Below are 18,890 nucleotides of genomic sequence, written 5' to 3' on the forward strand. Positions count from 1 at the left end.
CTGCTAATTCGCTGTTGAGGGGAAAAAAAGAGGCTGAAAGCATCATTTTAATCCCATAAATGCAACATCCTCCTGGCTGCAGGAGCTCTGTGTGCTGCAGCTTCCCAGCTCACAGGGCTTTGGGGCTGCTCAGCTCATGGCTAAGCCTTGCTGGGGTCAAGGTGGTTGAAGCTCATCCCATGCAGGCAGCATTTGGGTTTCTCCATGGGGATGCTGTCTGGTGGTTCCTCAGAGCCTTGGAGAGAAGACCAGGATATTTTGAATCTTCCCCTAAGCAGTTGTCCAGCTCACAGAGCAGAGCAGAATGTTGCAGATCCTCCCCTGAACAGCCATGAACCCCATGGAGAAGACCAGAATGTTGTGTATCTTCCCCCAGACAACCACAGACCTCCTGGAGACAACCTGGGTGTTGTGGATCCTCCCCCAAACAATTGTCCAGCCCCCAGAGCAGAGCAGAACATTGGACATCTCCTCCCAGAGCAGCACGGACCTGGCGTGGCAGAAGAACCCTCAGATGCCAGCTCTTACAAGGCAGCTACTGCTGGCAGGAAAGGACTTCTGGAGGTCCTGGGGAGCCTTTGCCAGGTGGCTTTGCGAGTTGGCTCAATGCAGAGCTCAGAGCCTCACAGCCAACTCAGGACTGAGGTTTTTCTTCTGCAGTAAGCACACAGCTGCAGTGAAATAATGAGAGATGAGGCACCTGAGTGCCACAAGTTCCTTTTGGTTCTGTCTGCACTCAGGACTGTCCTTGGTGGGACAGCAGCCAACCAAGAGCTCCTCTGCAGCTGAAGCCCTTTCTAGTAGTCCTCTTTTCTCCCCATCTCCTTCAGCCCTGAAGATACTAAAAATAAGTTTGTCCCCTCACCCATAGCTAAGCACTTGCAGAAAGAAGAGCAAGCTCAAGAGGTTGGGGTTGCAGATGTCTGCTGGGTTCAAGGGTGTCCACCTGGGATGTGCAAGCTCAAAGTTTGCTTCCTGGCTCAAACCAAGGAAGGATCTAAACCTCTTTTCCTCCTTTCCATGCACTCCACCATGAGGTTGGTCAACTCAAGACAGGAGTCAACCCTGTCATAGCTCTGCACTCAGAGCCCCTTCCATGCAGTGCTGAGGAGGTGGTTCTGTGCCAGCCAGAGGCAGAGGCAGATCCCCTGGGGTTTGTTGTTTCAGGGGATGGAAAGCTTTGCACTGCTGCCATGTCCTCCTGCTTCCAAAGGGCAGGAATAACTGGACAGGGGGTGGAGATTCCCATTTAGGCACCATGGGGATAGGCAAAAAAGGTGGAAAGAACACCAGGCTGGACAAGGGCAAAATACAGGGAGGTGACCGATGGCAGCAGTGACCACCAAGAGCTCTGCTCCCCAGCAAAGGTCTCTTTGGCAGTGGCTCTCTGCCCTTCACCCTGGTGCCCCTCAGCCAAAGTCACAAATGGTCATCAAATTATGATAAGAGTCATCAGACTTTGGGGTTCTTCCAGGGACTGGGTAGTGGTCACACTTCTGGGCTCCTTATGTGAGGAGCATCACATCTGCCTTCTGCCCCTCTCCCTGCCCGTGGTGGGGGCAGAGCCCCTGACCCCAGCAGCTCTTCTCCCCCGCAGGCTCTCGATGTGACTCCGGCGCAGGATGCACCATGTCTCCCCGGCACCGGCGCTGACCATGATGGCCACCCAGACCGTGCCCCCTCCTCCCTACCAAGACACCCCACAGGTGAGTGTGCCCCAGCACCCATGGGCTCCTCCAGACTCCCTGACACCCCCACCCTGCATTCATTAGCCACACTTCCTAATTAGTGACCATCAGAATGCATCTCCTCTGAGAACATGCCTCTTGGAGACTGTCAGAGATGAACCCTCCTGTGGACATGAGCTGAAGGGCTGAGGGTCAGATGAGGCTGCTGATGTTGCTGATACCAGTTCTGTGCTGGCCTGGGGGGCATGGAGCAGGGTGTGGGCAGCAGGGCAAGGGAGGTTGTGCTGCCCTGTGCTGTGCCCTGCTGAGGCCACGTGTGCAGTGCTGGGCCCAGCTGTGTGGTGCCCAGGGGCAGAGGCAGGGCAGTGGTGCAGAGAGGGCAGTGGGGGCTGGGAAGCTGCTGAGGGGCCTGGAGCAGCTGTGTGAGGAGCAAAGGCTGAGAGCCCTGGGGCTGAGAGGCTGCAGGAGAGCAGCCCCAGAGGGCATCTGCTGAGTGCTCAGCAGCAAGAGCTGAAGGAGCTGTGGGGGGCAGGAGCCTGGGGCCAGGCTCTTGGCAGTGGTGGGCAGTGGCAGGCCAAGGGGCAAGGGGCAGAGAGTGGCAGGCAGGAGGCTGCCTGTGGAGAGGAGGAGAAAGTTGTTTGTTGTGAGGGTGCTGGAGCCTGGAGCAGGCTGCCCAGAGAGGCTGTGGAGTGTCCTTGTGTGGAGAGCTTCCAACTGCCCCCATGCCATTGTCTGGACAAGCTGCTGTGAGTGCCCTGCTGGAGGGGCTTGGACTGGATGATCTCAGAGGTCACTTCCAGTCTCCACCATGATGGGATTCTGTGAATTGTTTTTTCCCCTTCCTGGCTTATTCTGGAGTTTCAGAGGTCTTCTTGGAAAGCTGACATGGTGAGTTTGCAGCCAGTAGGTTAATGAGCTGGCAAGGCAAAATGTCTGACTGGAGTGGGACCTTTTGATTTATCGTTATGGCATTTCTTTGGCAGCCTTCGGCTGTGCTGTTGCTCTAAGGGGTCAAATAACTTCTCTGAGCACTGTTTTTGAGCTGAGTTACTGAAAGAAGAGGAGATTGTCCAAGAGAAACTCCACTGGAGCACCCCAAGGGCTGGTGTGTGGGAGTTGAGGTTGGGTTTCAGAGATGGTCCAGTGCCTCACAGCCCATTCGGGGGGCAAATGTCCATCAGGTTTCCCAGCTGCAGTGGTCCCGTGGGGATGGTCTGGGCTGAGCACTGAACCACTGAGAGGAGCTTCAGGGAGGTTTGCTGCTTTTCCCTTTAGCTGCAGCTCTCTGCTGCCGAAGCAGCAAAATCTTCCCTCTCAGGGAACAAAAAAATTAAAATGAATAAACTGCAGGCTGTGCTCTGCGAGCTAAGATAAATAAATTGACTTTTACCCCCCCCTGAAGCCGCCCAGGTCTCCTTCCTGCTCTTCTCCTGCGCTGGGAAAAGGTCACTGCTCGCCAACGACACCTCGGTGGGGCTTTGATGGCTCTGCCAGCTCCTGTGTCATCATTTGCTCGCTTCGCTGCTCCCAGAAGGGCTTTCTCCCCTGTCCCCCACTAATTTCTTCCCCCCCCTCTTAATTTCTTGTCTTTATTTGCCCCCCAACCCCCAGCAGCTCCTCGCCTCGCCTCGCTCGCTGCGCGGGGAGCCTGCGCCGCCGCGCAGGTCCTAATGGGCAATTGGAGGGACTCTGGAAACAGCCCAGATCGCCCCCAGCAGCCTCCAGAGACCTCCCCCCTTCGCCCAACCCATCCTTGTCCCTTCTCTGCCCCTCTCTGCTTCCATGAATTGAATTTTGGGGACCTTCAGGAGCATGGTTGACCAAATCCTTCCCTTTGTGTCCCCTCTTACCAAGGAGGTTGCTCAAACACTTTTCCTTCACTTTAAGCAGATTTGGAGGAAAAGCTGCAGCTGAGAGTTGCCTTTTTGGTTTTTTACATAAGGCTTTGAGGTTTTCACCTGGAAATTTGGGGCTGGAAAAGCAAATCGCACAAATCCCCTCTCCCCAGAGGAAAACTTTAGAACCATAACTAATTAGTGGAGCTCCAACTAGCTGTAGTCATCAGGGGAAACGGTTTTTGGGGCAAAAAAGCGCTAAAAAAGGGCTTTGGGGGAGCTGTGTGCTGTGACTGTGCTGCCTCGCTGGCAGGAATGTGCGGGAGCGGCACAGGAGCGCTGGGAGCGCTGCCGCTGGGCAGAGCAGCGTTCGGCAGCGTCTGCAGGGAGCAGCTCTGCCTGTGGGGAGTTAAAGAGTCTGCCCCCGGATTCCAGGCGTTTTCCCCAGTAAACGCAAGGGAAGAGGCAAGGGAAAGCCTTCAGCCTTTGCCCAGGCTCTGAGAAGAGGCTCTCTAAACCGGCAAGACCCCCCCCCCCCCCCGCCCACCAAGAATGGTCTTTGTAGGGGGCTGCGTGAAGGACAGAAAGGGCATGGAAAGGGGGAAAATGAACTCGGTGAAGTGTTGGGCAGGTAGGTCCCAGGGGAAAGGCTCTTGGGAAGGGTTAATTATGGAGTTAAAAATGTTGCTTTTCCCATCATTTCCAGCACACAAGGTGATAAAAGCAGCTCCCCCAGTGAAGGGCTCGATCGGTGGCTAGAGCAGAGCAAGAAACAGCAGCTGAAGGAAAGGGAGTTGGCGACTGAGGCAGTGCAGAAACTGATTTTCAGATTCGTTTGTATTTTAAAACGTTCTTAGTTTAAAAAGTCTTCAACAATTATTGTAAAAAAATATTTTCTATTATTCTATTTTAAATTTTTTCCCCATTAAAATTTTAGGTTAAACCATTTTTACTTTAAATAGATGATTGTAATTTTTGTAATTTTTATTTCAATTTTGGCTCAATTTCAAACTATTCTTCCTGTTTGTTTTAATTTGGAAATGTCATTTTAAATTTTTTTCTCCATTAAAAAAATATATTTTCAAGCAATTCCTTTTAAAAAGAATCTGGTTTAGAGGAGGAGCAATGTGACTATTTCACCATTTTCATTGCAGGAGGGCCACAAAAGCAGCTTTGAACACCCCCCCCCCCAAAGTGCTTTTTTCTAAGTTGTTGCATCAATGTAAACCCCTGCCAAATATTTCTTTGTTTGCTAGAGAAATTTGATAAAACAGCAGCATTGGATTTTGAGTGGAGGTGTTGATTTCTCAGCATTTTCCCCACCCAAGGCGATAAAAGGCAGCTTTGCCCTCCCTCCTTCACACCAAAAGTGGTTTTTTAGGTGGTTCCACTGGGGCCAAAAGTGACAGAAATTAACAACAGCTAGAGAAGGACAGAGCAGATTAAACATGGGCAGGAAGGGATACTTAAAATCATTCCAAATTGGCTGATGTTGGGCGAAAACGGAAAAGTGGAAGAAAAACATCAAAGAATTGAGGTATTGATTTATTAGGTGGAAGGGTTGATTTTTTTTAGCCTTTTCAGGACAGTGAATGCTAAAAGCAGCTTTGGCTCCCCCAGAAGTGCTTATTTTAGAAGGTTGTATCGAGGAGAAAAGCCATAGCAGGTGGAAATAAAAATACCAAATAATTCAGGTATTAATTTATCACCAAAACTTACTCGGTGCAGGTGGTGATCTTTCAGCATTTTCAAGACAGCAGATGCTAAAAAGAGCTTTGTCTGCCCCCTCAAATACTCTTTAGATGCTTTTATTAGAGGGGAGAAAGGAAAATGGAAGGGAAAGTAAATCATGGATTTATTAGTTACAGAGATGTGTTCAGAGGAGATGCTGATTCCACAGCAGGGAGGAGCTCTGCGAGCAGCTTCGCTCTGATAGCCGAAAGTGCTTCTGAGGAGCCCACAAAGGGAAACCGACCTCATGTGAGGTGGTGCAAGAATGGCTCAGACTGCACACAGGGCAAAGCTGTCTCCTGGCCAGCAGGGCTCAAGCATCTCCCCCAGCTCCTGGGCTCCTCAGCACAGAACTTTCCAGAATTTTGGAAGTGCATTTTTGAACTTTTTAAACAAATATTTTACATATTTTTAATTAAAAACTTTAATTTAGAAGTGTTTCAAGGTAAATGTTTCTACAACATGGACCTGCTTGTAGACCTTTTGCCTCTTCTCCCACAATCACTTCACAAATTGAAATCCTTTTTTCTGCCTTCCCTGCAGTTTCATAGATCCATAGAATAGTCTGGGGCAGCAAAGAAGGGAACTGTTGGGGTGTTGAGAGAAAATGAGCAAATGAGAAGCAGAAACACAAACAGAGTTCTCCTGGAGGTGCCACTGAAGCCATAGTGGGCAGGTCACAGAATCACAGAACACATCCAGCTGGCAGAGCCCTCCCAGCTCCCCCAACCCAACCCTTGACCCAACACCAAACCATACCCCCCAGCACAGGGCCACACACTGCTGGAACCCCGCAGGGATGCTGCCTGCAGCACTGCCCTGGGCAGCCCATTCCAAGGTTTGGGAACCCTTCCAGGGCAGGAATATTTCCTGAGCTCCAGCCTGAGCCTGCCCTGGGGCAGCCTGGAACCATTCCCTCTGCTCCTGTCCCTTGTCCCCAAGGAGCAGAGGCTGCCCCCTCCTCACCCCAACCTCCCCCTCAGGGAGCTGCAGAGAGCAGTGAGGTCTCCCTCAGCCTCCTCTGCTCCAGCCTGACCCCCCCCAGCTCCCTTAGCCCCTCCTTACAGGCCTTGTAGGTCTCTTCCCAATGCACTTTTTTTGGCTGGACTTTGGGGAAAACAGAATCTCAGAATCCCAGAACAGCTTGGAGGGGACCCAGTGCCAACCAGTGCCATGGGCAGGGACATCTCCCACAGCCCAGGTTGCTCAGGGTCTCGCTCAGCCTGGCCTTGAGCACCTCCAGGGAGGCTGTGAAGCGCAGAAGCACAGAATGTAATCAAAGAGGAGCTTCTGTGCTCCACAGCCTCCCTGGAGGTGTTTAGTGATTCTGTGCTTCACAACCTCCCTGGGCAGCCTATGCCAGCCTCTCCCCACCTTCACTCTCAACAGTTTCTTCCTTTTCTCCCAGCTCAAGGCCATTGTCCCTCTTCCTGGCTCTTCCAGCTCCCCTCCAAAGCCCTTCCCCAGCTCTCCTGCAGCCCCTTCAGGCACTGTTTTTTTACATCATGTTTTGTACTTGTTCAATAACTTTTTTCTTTTATGTTTTACAAAAATCAGCATTTTACCAACAAAAGTAATCAACTTTTTTATTTTCCTTCCCATTTTGGGGCACTTTTTCTGTTGTGACATAATTGAAAAAGTTCTCAGTGCTCTTCAGTTGTTTTTTTTTTTAATTCTTTGGAGTGCCTTTGAGCCTTTTGTTTTGCTTTTAAAGATAATTTCTGAGATTTTTTTACATTGGAGTGAGCCCAGAGGAGGCCACAAAGATGCTGCCAGGGCTGCAGCAGCTCTGCTGTGAGCACAGGCTGAGGGAGCTGGGGGGGTGCAGCCTGCAGGGGAGAAGGCTCCAGGGGCACCTCAGAGCTGCTGCCAGAGCCTGAAGGGAGCCTGCAGGAAGGCTGCAGAGAGACTTCTGCTGAGGGTGTCTGAGCCAGGCCAAGGGGGAATGGTTTGGAGCTGAGGCAGAGCAGGCTGAGAGTGGAGCTGAGGCAGAAGCTCTGCAGTAGGAGGGTGCTGAGAGCCTGGCACAGGCTGCACAGGGAGGCTGTGTCTGCCTCCTGCCTGGAGGTGCTGAAGGCCTTGAGCAGCTGAGTCCAGCTGAGAGCTGTCCCTGCCCATGCAGTAGATGAGCTTTGAGCTCCCTTCCAACTGGAGCCATTTTTGGGCTCTCTGCTTCCCGTTGGATACTTTTCCTGCTATTTCTAGTCCACATTATTGCTGTAGATGCTCTGGAAAAGTTTCTGGCATTGTCAAAACCTTTTTCAGTACAATTTTTGGTACTTTTAAAAATGTTTGACCTTTTGTGTTCCATTTTCCCTCATCCTGCATCTTTTTGTGGCCTTTTTTTTTTTTATACATTTCTACATTTTTTAATGTGGAAAGAAAGAAGAAAGTCAACTTCTTGATTTTAAACTTCCATTCCTTTGTTTGTTACTTCTTTCCCATCCTTCTGAACCCACTGAAAACATTTTAAGGTTTGAAAACATTCTTGCAGGATTATTTCACCTGTGTCACGTGTTTCTGCCACAGACAAAGATGTTTTGCCTCTCCTCACCTAACTGTTGACCTTTTTACTGTTTAAAGCTTTGAAAAACATTTCTTGTAATGTCCAAAACGTTCTAAAGCTTTTTGAAGGTGGCCAAGAGAGCCAGTGGCATCCTGGCCTGCATCAGCAATGGTGTGGCCAGCAGGAGCAGGGAGGTCATTCTGCCCCTGTACTCTGCACTGGTTAGACCACACCTTGAGTGCTGTGTTCAGTTCTGGGCCCCCCAGTTTAGGAGGGACATTGAGATGCTTGAGTGTGTCCAGAGAAGGGCAACGAGGCTGGGGAGAGGCCTTGAGCACAGCCCTACGAGGAGAGGCTGAGGGAGCTGGGATTGGTTAGCCTGGAGAAGAGGAGGCTCAGGGCAGACCTCATTGCTGTCTACAACTACCTGAGGGGAGGTTGTGGCCAGGAGGAGGTTGCTCTCTTCTCTCAGGTGGCCAGCACCAGAACAAGAGGACACAGCCTCAGGCTGTGCCAGGGGAGATTTAGGCTGGAGGTGAGGAGAAAGTTCTTCCCTGAGAGAGTCATTGGACACTGGAATGGGCTGCCCGGGGAGGTGGTGGAGTCGCCGTCCCTGGAGCTGTTCAAGGCAGGACTGGACGTGGCACTTGGTGCCATGGTCTGGCCTTGAGCTCTGTGCTGAAGGGTTGGACTTGATGATCTGTGAGGTCTCTTCCAGCCTCGGTGATGCTCTGGCACTGACACTGTGAAGCTTTTTTTTTACTTTTAATTTTTTAAAACTTTTGAAGCTTATTTTTTGCCTTTTATTTTTCAAAAGGCTTTAAAACCTTTTTTTTTTTTTTACCTTTTAAAGTCCTTGCTTTACCTTTTTATTTATTTTTAAGCATTTTTAGCTCAATTTTTGACCTTTCTGGTTAACTTTTCAAAGGTTTTTGAAAAACTTTTTCATTTTTTAACTTTTTTAACTTATTTTTTTCACCTTTAAAATGTTTCCAGACTTTTCCCCTTTTAAAAGAAAAAAAAGAGCACTGTCAAATGAAACAAATCTCTTCTCTAACCTTTTCATTCAAAACAAGATCTTCAAACTCTTTTCTTTTAAACCTCACATTTTAAAACTCTTTACCTATTTTGATTTCACAAACCTTTTTCAGATGATTTTCTTTTACCTTTTCTCATCCATTTTTAAGCTTTCTTGAGCTTACTTTTTAAGACTTCCTTTGTGGTTTTGGGTTTTGGTTTTTTTTTTTTTAGCTTTAATTTTGTTTTCACTTTGGGGTTTTTATAACTTTTCTTTTTTTGGGAACTATTTTGGTTTGTTCCTTTGTTTCTCCTTCTCTTTTCCCCTCCTGCTTTTTGGCCATTTTCCAGAACAACCAAAAAAAAACCCCAGATGAAACAAATGTACAGGTTTTTGCCAACACCTGCAACTTGCCTGCCCCTTTCTGCCCTGCTTCTCCCAGGACAGGACCCTGCAGGCTCTTCTCCCCTGCCCAGCATCCCTGCCCCCAGCTCTTCCTCTGCCTCTTTCTCTGCTGACTTGAGACCATTTTTATTTATTTCTTTGTCTTTTCTTCAGCCCAAGGTGAGGTAATGGCTTGGAGGGCCACAGAGGAAGCTCTTTTTGGGGGCAGTGACCCAATTAGCTGCAGACTTGGCTGGGAAGAGCCAGAGCTTGGCAGGGGTTCAGGGCAGGATGCAAGAAGGGCTTCGACATCCCAGGGAATGAGTGAGATGAGGGAAGAAAAGTTTAAAGGGGGGAAAGAAAAAGGGGGAAAGTGCCAGGTTTGCTCCAAAAAATAATTGAGAGGAAAAGAATAATGAGAAAAAAAGGGGGAAAAGAGGAAAATAATAAGGAGAAAAAAGGGGGGAAGAGGAAAATAATAAGGATAAAAAGGGGGGGAAAGAGGAAAATAATGACAAAAAAGAGGAGAAGTAAATAATAATGAGGAAAAAAGGGGAAAAGAATAAGGAGAAAATAGGGGAAAAGAAAGGATAGGGAGAAATTCAGTGGAGCGCCCCAAAATCCACAAGAGGATGGGTTTTAGATTGAAAATGGGGGGGGGAGGAGGGAAATGCAGAACAAATTTTCACCACTTTATTTAACACTGGGGAAGGGAAGAGGGATGGGAGTGGAGCTGAAATGGCAGCAGGTGAATTTCCAGGTGCTGGAGTCAAACTTTGGGGGTTATGAACAATAAAGGAGATTAAGGAAGGGAAATGAAGTGCGGCAGTGGCGGCGGCGAAAGGTCAGGCAGGAGATATTAAAGTCAAACAGTTGGGAAGCAAAAGGTTTGGTTTCTGCCATGGCAAGGAACTGGCAATGAAGGGTGGGGTTGGCTGCAGGAGGCTGTGGGCATGGGCACAGGTGGACACTACTGCTTAGGGATGTGTCCTGTAGTCGTGGATGGGCAGAGAGAGAAATTGTCCATTTTACTCATGTCCCAACAGAGGAATAAAGACATATACATATACATATATACATGAAATGCTGTGGGCATCTCTATAGCCATTTGATGTCTTTTTGTCCCACGGAATTTCTGCTGCAACCACACATTCAGCTGTGTGTATGTATTTTATAGCTAGTTGTCTGACACTCTATCAGTGTGTCTCTATAGGTGCACATATATGTATACATCCATGTGCAAAATAGCTCTATTAAAATACATGTTTGTATCAAGAGAGAGAGATAATGGAGGCATCAATATAAATTGTATCTTAATATATACCTATATGCAGGCATATTCATAGATAAATACACACAAATATATATTGGACAGATAGATATAAAGTAGATCTAAATATACACAGATGAATGTGTGGGTACAGCAGAAATTCTATGAGACAGATATAAAATTGATATATCTAAATGCACAGCAATTAATGTATGATTGTACTGGAAGAGAAATGTATTAGTCAGATATAAAATAGGTCTGTAAATACACAGAAATGGCTCTGATTAGATCAGAAAATAGGCCAATGTATTGGGCAAATAAAAGATATCTCTGCAGACATGAATGTATGATTGTGTTGGAATACACATGTGTTAGATAGCAAATGATTAGATAGAAATGCAAAGTTAATATCGGATTGTGTTAAATAGACATTTATAAGTATGAAATGTATATCTCTTCCATTCTTCTGTGTGAGCAATGTGTATGCAGATAGACTACAGCATCAGCCAGATACAAAATAGAGCTACATATACACAGACTCGTGTGTGGTCATAGCAGAAATTGTATTGGAAATAAAATGGATCTCTACATGCAGAGAAATTTCTGTATAAAGATGTCAGACAGAGGTATGAGGTCTGTGCAACTAGAAATTAAGAGGATTATGTCAGAAAATCTGTCCAGGCATAAAATGGATCTCTAGGCAGACACAGAGCAAGGCGTTGTTGTATCAGCCCAGCAGATACAGGTGTTGGACAGAGGGCTGTAAAACACAGCTAATGCCCACAGAGCAGGACGGGATTTTGCCAGAGAGGTAATAGATGAAATCCTTTTGATTTCTCTCCAAACACAGAAATAAAAGGAGAATTACAGCAGCCAGGAAACCACATTCGTGTTCGTTGCCCCTAAAGCAGAGCTCCGTGCCCAGCGTGGCACTGTGTGTGGGCACAGTGGAGGGGCTGGAAGGGACCTCTGGAGATCACCCAGTCCAGCCCCTGCCAGGGCAGGGCATACAGAACATGTCCAGGGGGTCTGGAAAGGCTCCACACAAGGAGACTCCACAACCTCTCTGGGCAGCCTCCACATCTGCTCCTATTGAGGTGGAACCTCCTGGGCTCCAGCAGGTACCCGTTGGTCCCTGTCCTGTCACTGGGCACCACCACAGAGCCTGGCACTTTGTCTGACCCCCACCTCTCAGATATTTATAGACGTTGCCCAGGCCCCCTCTCAGCCTTCTCCTCTCCACGCTGACCAGCCCCAGGGGTCTCAGCCTTTCTTCACAGCAGAGGTATTTCAGTCCCTTCAGCACCCTCTCAGCCTCTGCTGGGCTCTCCCCAGCAGGTCTCTTTTGGACTGGGGAGCCCAGAACTGGACCCAACGCTCCAGGTGTGGCCTCAGCAGGGCAGAGCAGAGGGGCAGGAGAAGCTCCCTAGCCCTGCTGGCCACTCTTGTTGCTGCCCCCCAGGATGCCTTTGGCACTCTTGGTCACAGGGCTCTTAGAGCTGTGGTGTTGGGTATTGACTGTGTTGCACAGCAAAGAGGAGAGGAAACTCCTGAGGAATGTGTCAGCAGCCTCTGCTGCGGCCCAGAGGCACAGCTCACAGAGCAGCTCTCATCAGTCTAATAAATACAGCAATGAAAAGAGGTTATCAACTAAAGAAATGGTCTCTGGAACATTTAGCTTCCTTTTGCTGCCCAGCTCAAGGGCAGAGTGAAGATTCAGGGACTAAAACATACAATTCTTGGTTTGGAAAACCTTCTGGACACTACAGCAGGCAAAGCTCCCAGTTTGTGCTGCTTTCCCACGGAACCTGGGCAGTAACAACCACTGCACCTGGGGCTTGCTGCTGCATTTGAACCAAGATTAGTTAAGAGATGAATTGGAAAGAACAAAACTCTCTCCCTGGATTTAGTTTTTCAAGCAGATCTTGGGACAGTTTTGTGCCCAACCACAGCCTGGCAGTGAATGAGTCACAATTTTGCCATGTAGTCGGTCGACTGAAGTGGAGATTGGCCCAAGAGAGCTGTTTGGCAGGCCAGGCTGGCACAGGTGAAAATGTGGTCTCGGTGTCAGCTGCAATTTACATTTAGAATTTAAAACAAAGCTTGAATCCTCCACGAGCCTGAGGCTGCTCATGGAGCCAGGCACAGAGCAGATGTCAGTGTCCTGCAGTGCCCAGCCCCATCCTGCTGATAGTCTGGGGCAGGATTTGGGCTAAAAAAAGGACATTTGGGCACAGGCAAAACTGCAAACGTTTGGGTTTTGTTTTGGTTGTACTCTCCCAGCACTGGAATGAGACATGGCTGGGCCTGGGGAGTTGGGGGAGGCTCAGGTAGTGGAGGGGAAGGCTCCAAACCTCCTGGCCCTCAGCACAGCCCTAGCACGGGGCAGCTGCTTTGATCTGGGGCTGAGGCAGGGGCAAAGCATCCCGTAATAAATTCCCCCCTCAGCCTTGGCTGTGCTGCTGGGGCTACAAGGATGGTGGAAATTTCCCCCCTGAATTTCCCTCAGGAAGAAAGAGTGGGGGCAAGTGGGAAAAGCTTAAATGTGCTGTGTGCAGGCTTAGGGGAAAGGCAAAAAGACTTTGGGCTGCCCACAAACATCTGCTGAGGGCTCAGCACAGCTCTGCCCCCTGGGCAAGGACCTTGCAAGGGCATCCATTGCAAGCCCCTGCAGTCCCCAGGGACATCCCCACAGCCCCACGCACCCTGCCCTGCAGTGCTGCCAGCCAGGGGGCAGCTCCCAGCTCTCTGGGCAGCCTGGCACAGGCTCTCCACACCCTCAGTGCCAAACACTTCTCCCTTCTCTCCACTCTCAAGCTCCCTCTTGCACTTCCAACCCCTCCCCCCTTGGCCTGGCCCAACAGCTCCTGCTCCACACTCTGTGCCCAGCTTGCTTCAAGCCCTGCAAGGCCACCAGAAGGGCTCCCTGGAGCCTTCCCTGCTGCAGGCTGCCCAAGGCCACCTCTGCCAGCCTGGGCTGCCAGCAGAGCCCTGCCAGCCCTGCTGTGGCCTCCTCTGGCCCTGCTGCAGCAGGTCCCTGTCTGTGCTGTGCTGAGGGCTCCAGAGCTGCCCCAGCACTGCAGGGGGGTCTCGGCAGGCACAGCAGAGGGGCAGAATCCCCTCCCTGCCCCTGCTGCCCACCCTGCTGGGGACCAGCCCAGGGCAGGCTGGGGCTGGGCTGGCAGCGCTCGGTGCTGGCTCCTGTCCAGCTCTGCACCCCCAGCACCCCCAAGTCCTTCTCCCCAGGGCTGCTCTCAGCCCTTCAGCCCCAGCCTGGGCTGCCACTGGAGGTTGTCCTGAGCCAGCTGCAGGACCTGGGCCTTGGCCTTGTTGACCCTCAGTAGCTTCACTTTTGTCCACCTCTGAAATTGTCAGAATTCTGTGCAAAGCTCACCAGAAAAGAGTAATTTGATTTTTCTTCCTTTATTTCCCCTCCCCTCCCAGATGACAGCCACAGCCCAGCAGCCCAGCAAGGCACAACCTGTGCACCTCGCCACGCCGGCGGCAGCCACCAACGCTCCGGTTCCTGCCACGGCTGGTGACCCCCAGGCGCAGCTGGAGGCTGACAAGAGAGCTGTCTACAGGTGATGAGAGCTGACATCAGTCTGCATTAATTATCAATTCAGTAGCATCCACTCATTGCTGCACTCAGGGCTGCATTGTTTCATTGCGGGCGGGTTGCTGCCAGGCGTTGCTGATGCTGCGGCTCAGCGCTGCCTTCACTCGTGCCGTGGTTCCTGCGTCGCCTGCCTCATGCATTCATTAGCAGCCTTCATTATTCACTCACTCTTAGCCCAGTGCATTAATTAACAGGCAGGAGTGGGGGGTTCACAGTTAGTTTTAGCAGTGGGAACCACTGGTATGGTGGTGGCCACCCCAGCACTGGTGGAGCTCTGTCATGGGCCTCGTTTTGTGGCGCCCTAAGATACTCACAACCCTCCGGCCTCAGATGATCCTTTTTGGGAGGCAAAATGATGTCATTTGAGGTGCAAAAAGTGCCCAGCAACAGTATGGGCAGGTATTAACTGGATAGTTCCCCTTTCTTGGCAGCCCCGTGTGGTTTTAAGATGAAAGGCATGCAAAGGAAATCAAACCTCCTTCCCTTGCCCTTTTTCTCTGTTTTGCAAACCAAAGCACTGTGGGGCTGAGAAAGCAGCCTGAAGGGCCAGACCCAGACCTTAGCCTGCAGCCACCCATCTCTCTGGGCAAAGCCATGCCACTCTGGGGTGAAGAGCACCCAGAAGGATTAAAGCCATGCATGAAGCTGAAATTGCTGGGTTCAGTGGCAGAGCCCCCCCGGAGAGCTCCCAGAAGGAGTCAAATCACCTCTTAGCGGTTTCCAGACCCATGGGACTGGGGGGGGCAGGAACCAGAAGGCCTAAAGCTTTGAGCTAACATGAGATTATTCTCACCCATATTTTACTATTTGACAAACTCCTGTGATTGGGAAGGTGAAAAAGGACCCAGAGGAAGTAAAGTCCAGTCTGAATCTGTGCAGGGTGTGGGCAGCAGAGGGTGCAAGCTGGCTCAGCCTCCCTGGCACCTTTTGGTTTTGGTCCTTTGGAGATGATAATGTCTGATTTTTGTACTGTCTGCAGTGCTGTTGTGATAGGATTGCAACAACTAACAGTCTAATTATATAAATAGTCTAATTATGGAAGTAAAATGTAATTATGGAAGTGATAATTATTGACACCATGTAGAGAGCTGGGAGAGCAGTGGTGTCTGATACACTAACACCATTAGGATTAAGGTTTAAAGTTAAGGATTAATCTCCCCCTGCCCCCCCAGGTTACTGGCCAGGACCACAAGGGCTTGAGAACCAAAAAAGGTGCAGCTTGGAAGTGGAGGAATTTGATGATTTCAGGTCTAAATATTCAAATATTACAAGTAAAGAAGGTCTGGAATGAGGCACTGGATAAAGCTTCCCTTCCCACAGGATCATTTGTAGGTTTTTCAAGGCAAGTGAGGTCACTTGAGAAGAAGAAATCCACCTGGCCCTGTGGAATGAAAAGCAAAAGATCCTGTGCAGTTCTCACAGCCTTAGCTTCAGGGTCCAAAAAATGCCAGAAATGCTCTTTTGGAAGGTATTTCCTACCCAGGAATCATAGAATCTTGGAATGGCTCAGGTTGGAAGGGAGATCAGAGCTCATCTCCAAACCCCTGCCCTGAGCTAGGGGCTGCTCTCAGATGGACTCAAGGCCTTCAACACCCCCAGGCAAGGAGGCAGCCACAGCCTCCCTGGGCAGCCTGTGCCAGGCTCTCAGCACCCTCCTACTGCAGAGCTTCTGCCTCAGCTCCAAACCATTCCCCCGTGGCCTGGCTCAGACACCCTCAGCAGAAGTCTCTCTGCATCCTTCCTGCAGGCTCCCTTCAGGCACTGGCAGCAGCTCTGAGGTGCCCCTGGAGCCTTCTCCTCTGCAGGCTGCACCCCCCCCAGGCTCCCTTAGCCTGTGCTCACAGCAGAGCTGCTGCAGCCCTGGCAGCATCTTTGTGGCCTCCTCTGAGCTCACTCCAGCAGCTCTGAGTCCTTCTTGTGATGAGGCACCAGAGCTAGAAAAAAAATACTGCCTCAGACATGGATTTGGATGCCCCAGCCTAGATGCTTAATTTTGGGTGCCAGCCAGACCTAACCCCTGTAATTTTTGTGTCTGTTAACTCCTATTTTTGCTGCATACTAAGTCTGAACACTCCTGGATTCAACTGTTGATCTGCATTCAGACATATGTTGCTATCAGATGCACAGAGGTGTGCCCTCTGCCCAGACCAGTGGATTTCAGTTAATGTTCAGTAGTTCAAGGCAGAAGGAATAATTCAAACAACCTGGAGGCAAATCACCAGCAAAAGTTATGGGCACTATAAAAACCACCAGAAAGGTCACCCTGATGCATTTGATACTCCAGCAGGAAGTTTGTCACCCATAAAAAAGTAGGAAGGAGCTTAGGGAAGTGCTGCAGAGAGCCCAGCCCAGAGTCCCAAGCTGCTGCAGGCAGTGAGCATCTCCTGTGGTGCCAGGCTGAGGGAGCTGAGGCTGGCAGCTGGCAGCAGAGCAGCCTGAGGGCTGCCCTCAGTGCTGTACCAGAGATGTGCAGGGCAGTGTGGGCAGGACACAGCCAGGCTCTGCCCAGGGGTGGCCAAGGGCAGCACAAGAGGCACTGGGGGCAAGCTGGGCCAGAGGAGGTGCCAGGGGAAGAGGAGGGCAAACTTCGTCCCTGTGAGGGTGCTGGAGCCTGGAGCAGGCTGCCCAGAGAGGCTGTGGAGTGTCCTGCCCTGGAGCCTTTCCAGAGCCCCCTGGGTGTGTTCTGGGTGCCCTGCCCTGGGTGCCCTGCCCTGGTAGAGGCTTGGCCTGGGTGATCTCTGCAGGTCCCTTCCAGCCCCTGACCTTCTGTGGTTCCATGATTCTGTGATCCCTAAGTTCACAGCAGCATCCCCACAGATGGGACCAGCACCCCTGAGGGTGCTCTTTGATCCCCACTCTGCGCCAGCATCCCTAAGCCCACCCCAGCAGCGTCACTTAGCTGGGACCAGCACCCAGAACTCTGAATCAGTTCACCTGAGCCCTCCCAAACTGCCCCAGCATCCCTAAAACCACCCCAGCACCCCTGAAACTACCCCAGCATCCCTAAAGCTGGATGAGCAGCACTGTCAGTGGACCAGCACCTGTCAGGCTGCCTGAGCAGCCTTGACACGGAGCAGTCGCGGCGGTGCTCTGGGCTGGCGATGCCTGCGGCGCCCCAGCAGCACCCAGGACCTCTTCCCACTTCTCTACATTAAGCTTATTTTACACTTTTTTTTTTTTTTTTTTTTTTTTTTTTTTTTTTTTTTTGAGAAACCAAAAGGCTATATTGGAGCTGGGGAGTAAATGATCCCTGTTGTGCCCCCAGTGCTGTGGGCAGAGCCCAGCTGAAGGTGCAGAGCAAGACCCTTGGAGGAATTAATTTCTCTTTATTAGCCCTTGTTGAATCCTTTTTATTAGCAGCTGTCAACCACCTCTCTCCTGCAGCAAAATGTCACTGGGTTCAGCCCTTTTATTTGAAGGATTCTCTGGGGGGAAAAAAAAAGAAGTTTGGTTGGTTAGGTTTTGCCAGAGTGGATTTTTCCACTCCAAAACCCTTCTTCCACCTCCATACTGCTTGTGATGAGGAAAATCCTCCAGTTTCCTTGGGAAAACCCTCTCTTTCCCTGTGCATCCTCCTTTTCCTCCCCCCATTTCGCAAGGATGAGATCATAGACTCCTAGAAGGGGCTGGAAGGGACCTCCAGAGGTCACCCAGTCCAGCCCCTGCAGTCGGCAGGGCCATCTCCAGCAGGCCTGCCAGAGCCCTGCGCAGCCTCACCTTGACCATCTCCATCTCTCAGTGCTCATTCCCTGCCACAGGAAGGTGGAAATAGAGACATAAATGGGGGGTGGAGGAAAGCAACAAGCCCAGTTCAGCTCCTGGATCCTGGTGGAGCCCCAAATTCCACTGCTCCTCGGTCTGCAGCTGGCTCACAGGCAGTCGGGCGCTCCCTTACCCCCCCAGGCACCTGCCTCTCCCCTGTCTCCATCCCTTCCTTCATGTCCAGTTATTTTGTGTGATTTAATTTCAGTTTGGTTTGATTTGGTTTGTTTTGGGGTGAGGTCAGTTGAGCTTTGTTGCTCTGTTGGAATGTTCATTTATTTTGAACTTGAGATAGTTCCTTAATGTTTAGAGTTTAAATTTGGATTGTTTTGTAGTTTATTTTATTTTTACTTATTTCATGTTCTTTTCCTTTCTTTTCTTTTACTTTTTCTTTCTTTTCCTTTCCTTTTCCTTTTTTCCCTCCTTTGCTTTTCTCTTTCGTTTTCCCCCTCCTTTCCTTTTTTCTCCTCCTTTTTTCCCTTCCTTTTCCTTTACTTTTTCCTTTTCCCTCATCCTTTCTTTTTTCTTTCCTTTTCTTTTTCCTTCCTTTCCTTTTTCTTTCCCTTTTTTCCCCCCTTCCCTTCCCTTCCCTTCCCTTCCCTTCCCTTCCCTTCCCTTCCCTTCCCTTCCCTTCCCTTCCCTTCCCTTCCCTTCCCTTCCCTTCCCTTCCCTTCCCTTCCCTTCCCTTCCCTTCCCTTCCCTTCCCTTCCCTTCCCTTCCCTTCCCTTCCCTTCCCTTCCCTTCCCTTCCTTTCCCTTTTCCCCCTCCTTTCCTTTTTCATCCCCTTCCCCTTCCCCTTTCTTGTGGTTTATTTCTATGTATTTGAATTTCTTTCCTTCTTTTACAATTGTGTAGCTTATTTTATCTCTTGATTTCATTTTCTTCTATGTCAGCTTCTTTATTTTGCTTTGTTTTGCTTTATTTTTTAATTTAATTTCATTTTCTATGAGGCTATTTCTGTCTCTGGCTTTTATTGGATTTGAATGTATTTAGTTCTCTCATATTTAATTTGATTTCATTAATTTGTGCATTTAAAATGCTAATTCCTTTTAGTGTCTTTGGTTTATTTTTTTTTAG

The 18,890-nt window shown here is 49.9% G+C and overlaps 1 protein-coding gene across 7 annotated transcripts in view; it reads left to right on the plus strand.

Moving 5' to 3' along the window:
- The window catches only part of PKNOX2 (PBX/knotted 1 homeobox 2), a 140,403-nt gene that overhangs the window by 93,228 nt on the left and 28,285 nt on the right, over positions 1-18,890 (plus strand). For 6 of the 7 annotated variants that reach the window (XM_064173326.1, XM_064173332.1, XM_064173328.1 and 3 more), the window contains 2 exons: positions 1,598-1,706; positions 13,877-14,016. In XM_064173326.1, coding sequence (XP_064029396.1) covers positions 1,623-1,706; positions 13,877-14,016 — 224 coding nt within the window. In that variant the 5' untranslated portion in view covers positions 1,598-1,622. The remainder of the gene's footprint in view (positions 1-1,597; positions 1,707-13,876; positions 14,017-18,890) is intronic. The other variant, XM_064173333.1, reaches the window with a different exon arrangement.

The sequence above is a fragment of the Pogoniulus pusillus genome, chromosome 38, assembly GCF_015220805.1.
Source record: "Pogoniulus pusillus isolate bPogPus1 chromosome 38, bPogPus1.pri, whole genome shotgun sequence".
Lineage (NCBI taxonomy): Eukaryota > Metazoa > Chordata > Aves > Piciformes > Lybiidae > Pogoniulus > Pogoniulus pusillus.